Genomic DNA, 14133 nt, shown 5'->3' with positions numbered 1-14133 from the left:
TGCTGACCACTGTGTGAAAGACGAGAGAACAGATATGCACATTCAGATCTTCTGTCTGCTTAATTAATGGATTTTTTAAAAAAAGAATGTTATGCCCGCCTGGCAGCTCATATCGGGTAGAGGCGGCTCATTTTTCCCAGCTGAACTCCTGTGCCACCAGAGAGCATTCTGTACAAGGAGCCGAGGTCACACCTTACCTAACACTTCCTTAATGAGGGGAAAACTGAGTACAGGGTAAAATACCTGGGGGAGATTCTGGTCCCTTTGAAGACAGTGACAAAACTGGATTTCACCCCATTTTTAGCCTTTCCCTCCCATGGTTAGAAATAGTTTGTATGAAATCTTGTAACTTGTCCCCAAAGGGAGGCTTTTTATAACTATTCACATATTGCCAAGCACTTCACTTATCAAAGGGGTTTAGAAAAAGAAAGACGTGTTGCAGTGAATGTAATACCTGTCGCTGTCTGTCACCTTGCAATATAGTGAAGAGAGAGAACTGATGTAAAGAACAAGAAATAGCCCCCGTCTCAAAAACTGTGCACATCTCCGTCCACAGGTGTCCCAGACTGGAGCCTGGTCTACACTACGCGTTTAAACCGGTTTTAGGAGCGTACAACCGATTTAACGCCACACCCGTCCACACTAAGAGGCCCTTTATATCGGTATAAAGGGCTCTTTAAACCGGTTTCTGTACTCCTCCCTAACGAGAGGAGTAGCGCTAATATCGGTATTACCATATCGGATTGGGGTTAGTGTGGCCGCAGATCGACGGTATTGGCCTCCGGCCGGTATCCCACAGTGCACCACTGACCGCTCTGGACAGCAATCTGAACTCGGATGCAGTGGCCAGGTAGACAGGAAAAGCCCCGCGAACTTTTGAATATTTCCTGTTTGCCCAGCGTGGAGCTCCGATCAGCACGGGTGGTGATGCAGTTAAAAATCAAAATAAAGAAAGAGCTCCCGCATGGACGATGCGGACGTGATCGCTGTAAGGGCAGGCAAATCTGTTCTATCAGCGCTCCGTTACAGAAGACGAAATTCAAAATCATTTTTTAAATATCTCCAGACAGATGCCATAGCAGGGACTCAGCGCACTGCTGTGTGACAAGCCTAACGGAAAGCCAAAGAATCAAATGGACGCTCATGGACTGGAGGACTGAAGCTATCCCACAGTTCCTGCAGTCTCTGAAAAGCATTTGCATTCTTGGCTGAGCTCCAAATGCTTCTAGGGTCAAAAACAGTGTCCGCGGTGGGTCAGGGCATAGCTAGGCAATTTACGCACACCCCCACCCACCCCCAGAAGTGAAAGGGAAAACAATCCTCTCTTGACTCTTTTACATGTCACCCTATCTTTACTGAATGCTGCAGATAGACGCGATGGTGCAGCACTCAACACCAACATCCTTGCTCCCCCCACGCTATGGATGGCTGATGGTACAAAACGACTGGTATCCGTCCTCATCATCAGCCTATTGGCACATGGGGCAGTGCAAAAGGACTGGTAACCATGCTGACTAGCATCCGTCAGGTCGATCAAGGGCGCCTGGTCCTAATTTTTCCTGGTAGATGGTACAGTATGGCTGATAACCATCGTCATCATAGCAACAGGGGGCTGAGCTCCATCAGCTCCCACCCTTCATGTGTAAAGAAAAGATTCAATTGCCCCTGGACTAGCAGAGGGATGCTGGGCTCCTCTCCTACACACTCCTTACTGTCCTGTCTGGACTATCATAGCAGCTGGAGGCTGCCTTCCACTCATATCTCACTAACAAGTCACTGTGTCTTATTCCTGCATTCTTTATTACTTCATCACACAAGTGGGGGGACAATGCTACGGTAGCCCAGGAAGGCTGAGGGAAGAACGGAATCAACAGGTGGGGTTGTTGCAGGAGCACCCCCTGTGAATAGAATACAGCTCATAATTTCTGCAGGATCTGACACAGAGCAGCTGTGCTCTCTGGTTCTCTGATACAGTGGTTCTCTAGTACACTTACCCATATTCTAGGCAGGACTGATTCTATTTTTAGATACCAAAAAGGAGGGATTGACTCAGGGAGTCATTCCCAATTTTGGCTTTTGTGCCCCTGGCTAAGAGCAGCCAGGGGCACTTATGACAGCAGCAAATGGAACAGTGCAAAAGGACTGGTAGCCACGATCATCTTATTACCAATTTATGGTATGGTAGATGGTACAATATGGCTGATAACCATCTCTGCTATCATGCAAAAGCATGCTGCTGTGTAGCGCTGCTGAATCGCCTCTGTGAGCGGCATCTAGTACACATACGGTGACAGTCACAAAAGGCGAAACAGGCTCCATGATTGCCATGCTATGGCATCTTCCAGGGCAATCCAGGGAAAAAAAGGCACAAAATGCTTGTCTGCCGTTGCTTTCCCAGCGGAAGGAGTGACTGACGACATTTACCCAGAACCACCCGCGACAATGATTTTTGCCGCATCAGGCACTGGGATCTCAACCCGGAAATTCAAAGGGGCGGGGGAGGCTGCGGGAACTATGGGATAGCTACGGAATAGCTACCCAGAGTGCAATGCTCCAGAAATCGACGCTAGCCTCGGACTGTGGACGCACACCACCGATTTAATGTGTTTAGTGTGGCCGCGCACACTCGATTTTATACAATCTGTTTTGTTAAACCGGTTTATGTAAATTCGGAATAATCCCGTAGTGTAGACGTACCCTACAACACCGTCGCTTAGAACTGCCATTTCAGTTTGATCCCAGCTTTTAAAAAGAGGGTGAGAAAGAGTTGCAAATAGGTAGAGAATGTGCATGGGACAGCTTCCTAGAAAAGAAGTGTTTATAGAGGACTTACGCTGTATTGATATTACAGTGAATAAAAATTGGCTTATTTCACTCAGTTCTCCATACCTTTACTGATACAAAGCTGGTTGAGTAACCCTTACTTCTGTAAGTGCCATTTGGTATGTTCATTTGACACTACTCAGCATGAATATGGGATGCAAAAGTAAATGGAAGGTGAATACCACTCAACTACGTCAGCCCTTGTAATTAAAATTTTAGTCCAGGCTCCACAGGCTACATAGCTGGGTGCTCATATACTGTACAGAACTCCACACAGGAGCTGCTGAAATCATATTTGTATGTAGTTCATTTTAAATGTTTCAGATCAATCACTGAGTAACTTATCCATAAATATATTTTTTTCACTATTTCACCAGTCCTAAAGATAGCTGAATAATAATGTAATATTTATTTGCCACCCCCTCTGTGTCACCCTCCCACACTTGGCATGACATTTATGTAGTGCATAATTACTATTAGACTAGTTCCAGTCAATATTTACTTGGTACATCATCAACATTTTCACTATAAAGACCTGTTTACTGTGCCAGTGATCATTATAAGCAAGTTTACTGAGTGCAACCTAGCAGGAGAGAGAACTTTCATTAAAAATAGCAGGGAACTTTTCAGCAAAAATAAGCAAGGAGCGCACAGGGAAATAATCCATAATGATCAATTTATGACTTTTGAGACCTTGTTGGCTCGCAGAAGTGAAAAGCCAACAGACAGCATGCCCTCTGTTCAAGTACCCTGGGGCTTTCAACCCACTACTGTCCTACTGTTTTAAACCACAGCCAAAGTTTGTAGATTAGTTTATGAGCTGTTTGTCTTTTTTTTTTGTTATAATCTCCCACAAACCTTTACCCAGTGTTAGTTCAAGTAGTCAGTGAGACACTCCTGCTTAATATTTAACTGGGAGGGACTAGGATTTGAGGGTGCCAGAGGCTTTGTATTTTTAAATTTGGGACTTGTCAAGATGCTAAGAGGTAAGGCAGTGCTGGTGACAAAAGAGCTGGTAGCCATTATAGAAGAGGAGCAATGTGCAACTAGGTTGTCAGTCCCAGCAGCTGCAAAAGTGAGAGCCTTGTTTTTAGTAGTTGTAGTAGGCCACATATATAGACAGAGAGCTGTGCATTAAAGGATGTAACCACTTAGGGGCTGATAGCAGAACTATTAAATAAATAAATAAAAACCCCTACAAGTATAATCTCTACCCCATCATAGTTAGCTCACCTTTCCCCTCCCATACTATGCCAGAAGTAGAAGGGTCTCATTGCTCTTTGTTCTGTTGATAGTGTTATCCAATGGCATGCAAGCACGAGTAGGAGCCTGGAATTTCTAAATTCTCATCTCAGCTTTGATCTTGACTCCCTCTGTAGCCTTGCGCAAGTCACTCAACCTTCTGTGCTTCAGTTTTCTTCTCTGTAAAATGGTGATAATGGTGTGTTGGAGGATTGATTAATATTGACGTGGTGCTCTGAAGGTGTAAAGGGCTATGTAGATGAGAAATGTCATTATTGAGGCTGTATACTTGTTGCAAAAACTGTGACTTTCAGGTTTTTCAAGAAATAGTTCTGGTCTTTGACATGCTGGTCAGCTTCCTATTGAGCACGCTTTTGCCGTGATTTTTAAAATGGGTTTCTATATAAGCTCATTGTAATTGAGTATCCGTTTTAACCTCTTGATTAAATAGCTTTAAACAATTTTATTTAGAAAAATACAGGATATTTGATCTATATTATAATTTTCTGTGGCAAACAATCCAAGTTTAAAAATACTGTGTTTATGACTTTCCTTTTTTGTAACTAATTTGGGAATTCTTTTTTTTTTGCCTTGAGAACCAAACAGCCTTACCCACACTTTTATGTGAATATTTATGCCCGCAAAAAGAGCCTAATTCTTCATTCCTTGTATGTTATGTAGACAGTTCCATCTCTACAAGGTGAATACAAAAATGCTACTGCTCTGATTAGGTAGCATATCAAGACTCAATTTGCAGAGGTGTAACTGACTATATGAACTGCAAGGCAGTGGAGAATCAGGTCCAATATTAGGTATAGAATCAGGTCCAATATTAGGATACATATAATTCTTTCTAGCTAAATATGCATAATCACTTGTATTATATCTTTGCCTAGGAACTGTGAGGACGCGTTATCATCTGAAGACTGTGAAACCTTATTCCAGTTTGTTTATACCACGCACAGACCTCTAGCAGTAGCAGCTGGGGAATTCCTTTATAAAAGGTATCTCTGCCTGGCTACTTTTTGCATATTCTCATTGTTTCAGAGTGAAAATGGGTTTGTTTAAGAGGGACATGAAACCTTTATCTTCCAATTGGTGGCTTGTCTCTGGCGGATACCAGATGTCCTTTCTTCTGCTGAATAAGTGGAGGGCTGCTCTCTGGGGCTAACTGTTTGTTTAACTTCCCAGCCCCGGCATGTTAAACAAGCATGAGAAAGGTACAAGACTATAATAAAGTATAAAACAACTGACTAGTCCACCAGTATTGTATCATGCCAAGGACCATGCAGCCTTCCTTTCTACTTTTTCCCTGTTGCTTTGCTTCCGATGAGCCAGTTGATCACCTGGCATCTGTTGGATTTTTTTTGTAGCTGTTTATGATTAATTGCAAAAGTGGCCTCTTCTCCCCTTGAAAGTTGCCTTATACACTGTAAAAGCTTTTGAATAATGAGAGAGCCCACAGATTAAAAAATCCTCCCAGTTTTCAGTCAGGTTAATGAAATATACAATCTAACTTCCCAGGAGTAACTTTTATAAATGGGCCTTTATGACAATGGATGTGGGCAATGAATGGCACTGCCATGCTACAAAGGGAATTAATAAATATTCTGTATCTACAGCTTGATGAAATTCTGTATTGTGTTTAGCAAAAATGGGTGAAAATACTTTTGGCAAGGCTTTGGAGAGCCAATGTTAAAAGCTGACCATGATTATTCATACCTCTTTGTCACCTTCCTCCGTTGCTGTCCACACTCACCCAGAAAAATTATATAAGGCCTAGGATTTGTGGATCCAGGCCCAAAATAGAGGAAAAAAAGAAAAATCCCTTCTCTGATGTGTCCCTAGTCACACCTCCTAGCCCTATCTTGCTTTGTTTTGTAGCTCCCCAACTCTCTGGACTAATGTTATCATAAATCAGTGATTTATGCCCAGAACAGTGTCACTCTTATCTATTGGTGGTGCTGTCTTGATAAAAATCGGACTTGTAGCATCAGCATCTCATTAATATTCCATTGGAATACAAGCAAATGACTGACTGGGTCAGTGTGAAAAGAGCTGCTGATCTTTGTACTGTTATCAGTGCACAAGGGTCTACATCACATAAACCACCACCACACATGGAACTAGTTGACAACTTTGTTGGCAGAAAAAGCACAGGCTTAAATCTACACCGAGGCTAACCTACCCTCATGCTACTAGTGGCCTCTCCATGTCAGGTTTGAGGAACATAGGCAGGGAGTGTGGTAAACATTTCACTGCTGCATCCCATGCTTTACCTGTGTCTGTGGATAGACCTCCTTGACCATCTCTTCTTGGCACTGGCCAAGATGGCTGACCATCATTCCAGGAGGAGGAATCTTGATGGGAGAGACATTCTAGAATACTCAAGGAGATATCTAAGCCATTAATGATTATCTTTGAAAAGTCATGGAAAGCTGGGAGAGATTCCAGAGGACTGGAAAAGGGCAAATTTAGTTCCAAACTGTAAAAAGGGAAATAAGCACAACTGGGGAATTACAGACCAGTCAACTTAACTTCAGTGCCCGGAAAGGTAATGGAGCAAATAATTAAGCAATCAGTTTGCAGACACCTAGAAGATAATAAGGTGATAAGTAGCAGCATGGATTTGTCAAGAACAAATCATGTCAAGCCAACCTGGTAGCTTTCTTTGACAGGGGTTACTTGAGGCTATGGGGGAAGCAGTAGACGTGGTGTATCTTGACCTTGGTAAGGCTTTTGATACTGTCTCACATGATGTCCTCATAAACAAACTCAGGAAATACACCCTAGGTGGAGCTACTGTAATGTGGGTGAATGACTGGTTGGAAAACTGTTCCCAGAGAGTAGTTATTAGTGATTCACAGTCAAGCCGGAAGGGCATATTGAGTGGGGTACCGCAGGGATCAGTTCTGTTCAATATCTTCATTAATGATTTAGATCAGTGGTTCTCAACCAGGAATATGTGTACCCCTTGGGGTGTTCAGAGGTCTTCCAGGAGGTACATCAACTCCTCTAGATATTTGCCTAGTTTTACAACAGGCTACATAAAAAGCACTAGCAAAGTCAGTACAGACCAAAAATTAAATATCTTGTTTATACTTCCCTATATACTATACACTGAAATATAAGTACAATATTTATTTCCCAATTGATTTATTTTATAATTATATGGTAAAAATGAGAAAGTAAGCAATTTTTCAGTAATAGTGATGTGACACTTTTGTATTTTTATGTCTGATTTTATAAGCAAGTAATTTTTAAATGAGGTGAAACTTGGGGGTATGCAAGACAAATCAGACTCCTGAAAGGGTTACAGCAGTCTGGAAAGGTTGAGAGCCGCTGATTTTTATATCGGCATAGAGAGTACATTTATAAAGTTTGTGGATGATACCAAGTTGGGAGGGGTTGCAAGCACTTTGGAGGATAGAATTAAAATTCAAAATGATCTGGGCAAACTGGAGAAATGGTCTGAAGTAAACAGGATGAAATTCAATAAGGACTAATGCAAAGTACTCCACTTAGGAAGGAGCAATCAGTTGCACACATACAAAATGGGAAATGACTGCCTAGGACGGAGAACTGCGGAAAGGAATCTGGAGATCATAGTGGATCACAAGCTAAATATGAATCACAGTGTAACACTGTTGCAAAAAAAAGTGAACATCATTCTGGGATGTATTAGCCAGGAGTGTTATAAGCAAGACACGAGAAGTAATTCTTCTGCTCTACTCTCCGCTGATTAGGCCTCAATTGGAGTATTGTGTCCAGTTCTGGGCGCCACATTCAGGAAAGACGTGGACAAATTGGAGAAAGTCCAGAGAAGAACAACAGAAAAGGTTTAAAAAACACGCCCTATGATGGAAGATTGAAAAAATTGGGTATATTTCATCTGGAGAAGAGAAGAGTGAGAGGGGACATGATAGTTTTCAGACACAAAAGATTATTATAAGGAGGGAGAAAAATTGATCTCCTTGACCTCTGAGGATAGGACAAGAAGCAATGGGTTTGAATTGCAGCAAAGGTGGTTTAAATTGGACATTAGGAATAACTTCCTGTCAGGGTGGTTAAGCACTGGAATAAATTGCCTAGCGAGATTGTGGAATCTCCATCATTGGAGATTTTTAAGAATGGGTTAGACAAACACCTGTCAGGGATGGTCTAGACCAGTGGTCTCCAAAGTGGGGTGCGCAAGACGATCCATTCGGGGGTGCGGCGGGAGGAGCGTTGCCGAGGGAAAAAAAAAAAGGGGCGGCCCGAGGAGGGAGGGAGCGGGGAGGCCTCTCCCCCCCCCCCCGGAGCCAGGCAGGGCCACCTGGAATGCAGGGGCTTTAAGGGCTGCAGGGCCCTGGGCTAATGGGGCCCCGGGGCCCTGGCCTGCAGCTCTAAAGCCCCTTTCGGAATGCGGCCCTGAGTCCTCCGGCCCCTGGAGGAGCAGGGGCAGCCATACAGCCAGCGGCGGGAAAGAAGCCGCGCTTTCCCCTTCAAAGCCGGCTGGGAGAGAAGCGGGGCTTCGAAGGGGAAAGCGGGGTTTTGAAGGGGAAAGCGGCTTTGAAGGGGAAAGCGCCTGCAGCACCTAAAGCCCCTGCGTTCCGGGTGGCCCTGCTGGCGGGGGAGGGAAGGGGGAAGGGGCAGCTCCCAGAATCGCGGCCATGGAGGTGGTGCCGCGCTGTGCAGAGCCACCTGCACACCCCCTGCACGAAACAGGAGCTGCCCCAGGTAAGTGCTCTGCCCCTCCTGCCTGCCCCAGCCCTGAGCCTCCTCCCGCACCCCCACCCTGAGCACCTTCCCGCACCCTAACTCCCTCCCAGACCTGCACCCCCACCCTGAGCGCTCTCCCACACCCTAAACCTAATCCAGACCTTCGAATCGCTGTATCACAAAGTGTTAAACCAAGATTTTCAGAAATAATGAAGCATATTCAATCACATTGCTTTCACTAAAAATATTAATAATTTTTTTTTGGTGAGAGAAAAAAGGTTTTTTGCACCTTTAATAAATAAAATAATTATTTAAAAATATTTTTTATTTAATCTTTATCTCATCCTTTTTTAATTTCTATTTTTTGTGTATGTTTTATAATGTACATAATATATTAGTACAGTAGTACGAGTATATAATTTATACATAAATAAATATACATATATTGGGGGTGCGTGATCAAAATTTTTTTACTGATGGGGTGCACGATCAAAAAAGTTTGGAGACCACTGCTCTAGACAATACTTAGCCCTGCCAGGAGTGCAGGGGACTGGACTAGATGACCTTGCGAAGTCGCTTCCAATCCTGCGATTCTATGAGCAATAAATTCACACTAAAATTTTTTTGGAGTGGAGGGAGAAAGTGGAAATTGCAAAGAAATATCATGATATGCCTCGTACATCAGGCAATGGAGGGAAAGCACCTCATCCAATGTATGTTTCAAGTTGAATAAAACACGTGTTGCAAGAGCATGATCCTATGCTTTCACCAACATCATGTCTGTCTTATGAGGAGTTTGACTGGTTCCTGGGCACCACACCCACCTCAGGTCCAACTATGGTGCACAATGACCTGGTCAGGTGCGACGGTACCCTGTTGGCCCCAGAATCCAGCCTGGGGACTGATGGGAGCCACCAGCAGGCACTGAGTGAGGATGATGAAATCACTATGTTGCTGAAACTGGTCCCGGAGCGGGCTTTTAAAAAGGATCAGCAGAAAATTCTGGGTCCATGCTCAGAGGAGCTGTTTGATGTACCTCTCTCAGGAACAGCCCACTGCCAAGCCTGCAGCAGACACAGAAGAGGCATAAATCACCTGAGTCTGGTAAGTTTTGGATCCATTTTAATATTTATTGATACAGTAATGGGAGGATTTTCTGCTCTATAAACCAATACACAAGCAATCAGAGGCCCTGGATAGCAGCATGTATCCATTAATGGTGGATTGTATGATAGCGTCTTGGCATCTCCCCCCTCCCCGGTGCAGTTCAAAATGACAACCGGGAAATGCAAGCAGTAAGGAATATTTTTACTGGAAAGGCACAGATTTTTGCTTGTGCCATTCCTGTTTCCTAAAAATAACAACATTACATTCTTGTGACTGTTTTCTGCTCTGTAATTGCTGAACAGTCTATGAAGCCATCTACAGTGAACTCTCTGCATGTGATTGGGGAAATATGTTCCATTTCCAAATCTAGTCCATTTCAGTTAGAGGCAACTCATGCAGTCCATAGGTGACAAAAGCATTTCTCCCAGGAATGACTGGGGTTAGAATTTTTGTCCAAAAATGTGCCGGAGGCAGGGAAGATGCTGGTTGTGGAGTTCTGCATCTTTGCATGCAGCCATAACACAGTGTAAGCATGTGAAAACTAACACAGTATCCTGTTGATTCTCTCATGAATTCTGACTCAAGCCCAGGTGTGGATAGTTGTAAACTTTTCCTAAAGCAGGAGCTCCACATAGGTAGTCACATTTTGGGGAAGTATTGCCCAGGGCTCAGTAGCTGACCAGCCCACTCCACCAATAGGTGTGTGTTCGGTCACTATACGATTGAATACTGTGGCTGAATACACTGCAGGTTTCCCACCAGCAGCTTGGAATAATATCTCTTTCTGACGATAGGGCATCGCAAGAACAGTTATGTCCTCCAAAGCATGAAAAGCCTGAAATGATAGAAAAAGCTTTTGTAGCAAGGCCACTAACCAGCCCTTCCCCTCATGCCAAACCCAAGTAGTTATGCAATTTTGGTAAAACAGAAATAGCTGGAATTTTTAATTTTTCATTGTCTCTGCACGACTTTAGCTGGGATTAACCAGGCTTTGTCCAGGGAGATTCTGTGGACTGAGGCATCCCTCTCACAATATATTGCAGTTCATTTTTTAAATGTAACATTTTATGTCCTTGAAATTCCACAAGAATTATTTCTGCGCTCCTCAACTGAGCTATATGAGACAGTAACGCTCTATTTCTTGTCCTGTTGCAGGCCCCTCTACCTCTGCTGGCTGCTGTACTTCCACAGCTCAACCTTATTGCAGTAAGCTTGGCCCAATGTACCTTCATGGACTGTTCCAAGTGGAAGTGATTCCGTGATGAAGTCATGGTTGAAGTTCTTGAGAGGACCAACAAGCAAGTCCAGTACCAGAAGCAGAGGGACGTAAGATTGGAGAAGAGGCATAGTGAGAGGCAGGGAAAGGCTGAGGCTGGCCACACAGCTTGAGGACAGGGTTTCAGCATAGGAGCAGGCACTTGTTATACATTGCCAGGAACAGGAACAGTGGCTAAGGGAAGAGGAGGACAGAGCTCAGCAGAAAACTGTTTGATCGGCTCATCTCAATCATGGTTGCTAGATTACCAGCTCCTGCTGCCTCTCCCACACCATGAGCTGCAACATACCTTCAGGCCAGAAACAGCTTGGAAAACTCCATGTCGGGGTGGTCAGTGCAATTGTGCTGCAGGAGCAGCTGGGCAAGGTAACTAAATCCCATGCAGCCCTCTGTGTTTACCCCACTCTTCTGTGGTTATCTCTATTCCCCTCCCCTGGCACCAAGTGTGCAGAAAACGGGGAAAGACGGGAAAGGAGAACGGGGGCTAGGCAACATGCAGCAGTAGGGATTTTTGTCATGGTTGCACTTCTTGCTACACTCTTTGTTTTTGTTTCATTTTGGAAATGTTCTTTAGTAACTGGTGATTGGGTGTTGTAATAGCAGCTGGCCTGCTTGGCACTGGGTGACTGTTGTACTGTTTTTTACATGTTTACAAATAAAGCTTTTTATATCATCAAGAAAGGTTATTGTGGTCACTGCATCTCTTCATGCAATCCGTTTTTGAAATAATAAAACTAAATACATGATCAGAAACAATTAGGAAATAGTAAGCAAATGCTATTTCTTTCTACAGTTGGATACAGCAATCCACACTTCAGTCATTTCCTTATGTGAATCCATGCTGTGAATCAGCTCCCCCATTTCATAAATCATATTATTCATAAGTACATTACAGGGCAATCACTCCTCCCCAACTGCTGAACACTCCCCCACACCCCAAATCAAAGAACCCCATCCCCACCCATCTCCTACAACCACATTCATAGAGGTACTGTTCCCCGCCCCCTCCATTGGGCCATGCAAGTCCATAATGTGGGAACACGAAGCATCCCTGACTTCTGTTGCCCAAGTGCATCCAGCTCCAGCTGTGGTAGCTGCACTTTCTGGCTGAGGGTACCGATTCGGCAGTCCCTCACTGTCATAGGTCCATTCAGGAGGAAATGGCTTATCTTGGCATCACAAAGATTGTGAAGAGCACAGCCACAGTGATGTGCACAGCATTAATGACACAAATCCAAATGGGTCTGTAGCCATCTCCAACAAGACTTCAGTCTGCCAAAAGCAAATTTAACAACCATTCTACACCTGCTGAGAATGTAATGAAACTGGTTTTACCAGGGCCTCTGAAATCAGGTACTGTTTCATAAGCCAAGGTAAAAGTGGGTATGCCCAGAATAATGGTGTGGACAGTAACTCTGTTTATGATAATATCATTTGGTGCAACTAGTGTCCCAGCCTGTCCATGAATGTAGACTCCCAATCGGTAAAAAACTCTGGCATTAAGACATTTTCCGCTGCAGTCCACATTGACCTCTATGGTTCACAAGGGCCTGCATAACAATGGAGTAGTGCCCTTTGCAGTTTATGTACTCGTGCTCCTTGAGGAAGGCAGACTATGAACCCATCAGTGGCTCTTGTGCAGTTTGGAAACCCCATCCTTGCAAAGCCAGCAACTATCTCAGGAATATCTTTTATGCCCACCACACTTGGGTAAACCACACGCCTGATTGCCTCAGAAACCTCACCACCTCTTTACCCATGGTCGACTTTCCAACACCAGTCTGATTGGCAATGGACCTGTAGCAGTCTGAGGTATCTAGCTTACAGATGGCTATAGCAGCCTGCTTCTGGGTCTGCCTGGGTGCCCTCAGACATGTGTCTTTATGCTGGAAGGTCAGGGCAAGTTACTCACAAAGCTCCAGGAATGTGCCTTTCTTCATGTGAAAGTTGTGGACCCACTGTTGGTCATCCCAGGTCTGCATGATGATGCGATTCCCCCCAGTCTGTGCTTGTGGCCCTGCACTAGAAGTGCCGGTCTACACAGGGGGCCCCAGCGGCTATTCTGAGTGTACTAAGCAGCATCAGCGAGTGTGAGTCTTCCATGTCTGGGTATTCCTCCTCCTCTGCCTTATCCTGCTCCATCTTAAGCTCTCTTAGTTCCTTTGATGGGTCAAAAAATGCCACTGAAATGTCCACCAGCGCCTCGCGGAAGCTCTGCCCATTTTCTGACACACGAGTGAAAGCGGAAGCAAGAGAACTTCTTGAAAAGGGGTCTCCTTCATGTTACTTGGCAGGCTGTGCTGGCAGGCTGTTCTTACTTCTTGTAACGTGCAGGGTGGGTGCACTACAGTGCACCATGGTTAAAGGTCTAGAGTGGCCACATTTTGGGAGGGAGCTAGGGAGTCTGTGATATGATAGGTTTGACTTGGATTTGCATGCTGCAGTGTGGAGCCCCAGATTTGAGCACGGGCTAGAAAATTTATAACATAGGGTAAAGAATTAGTGTGGATGCTCAAGCCCTGAGTTTTCCAACACAGGTCAGTTTACTCGAGTCCCACTAACCCTGGGCTTACATTACAGTGTAGACGTACCCTAAGAGCCTGGCTTGGTTTTCAGAGACTAGATGTACCATATTATGAAATATTGCTGGGCAGTAAGATTTTTATAGGAAGGATATTTCTCTTTTATGATTTTCTCTAAATTACAGTGGGCACCTTTACAGGATAAATAAATGCCTAATGCTTGGTGTACTCACTGCCATGGGATCAACGTATGTTGCCCAGACAACTGGTAGGGCCCCAGTATTAGCTGCTGCAGGGAGCCCCTGCTTTCACAGAGAGAACTTCTAGCTAAAAATAATCTAGTGCCTCTCCTTCCGGCTGACAGTAGAACTTGATGTTTGCTGAATGGATGAATAGATTTTAAAAGAAAGAAGCAAAACTGCCTGAAATCCTGACAGAATCTGTGCTGCTTCACGGAGTAAT

The 14133-nt window shown here is 44.3% G+C and overlaps 1 protein-coding gene across 1 annotated transcript in view; it reads left to right on the top strand.

The window, feature by feature from the left end:
* The window catches only part of LOC123363564 (cohesin subunit SA-2-like), a 103471-nt gene that overhangs the window by 49479 nt on the left and 39859 nt on the right, over positions 1 to 14133 (top strand). Inside the window, exon 14 of the mRNA XM_045004689.1 lies at positions 4962 to 5069. Coding sequence (XP_044860624.1) covers positions 4962 to 5069 — 108 coding nt within the window. The remainder of the gene's footprint in view (positions 1 to 4961; positions 5070 to 14133) is intronic.

This window comes from Mauremys mutica, chromosome 1, assembly GCF_020497125.1.
Source record: "Mauremys mutica isolate MM-2020 ecotype Southern chromosome 1, ASM2049712v1, whole genome shotgun sequence".
NCBI lineage: Eukaryota > Metazoa > Chordata > Testudines > Geoemydidae > Mauremys > Mauremys mutica.
The sequence above is the reverse complement of the archived record's forward strand: the minus strand, read 5'-3'. Positions and strand labels throughout refer to the sequence as shown.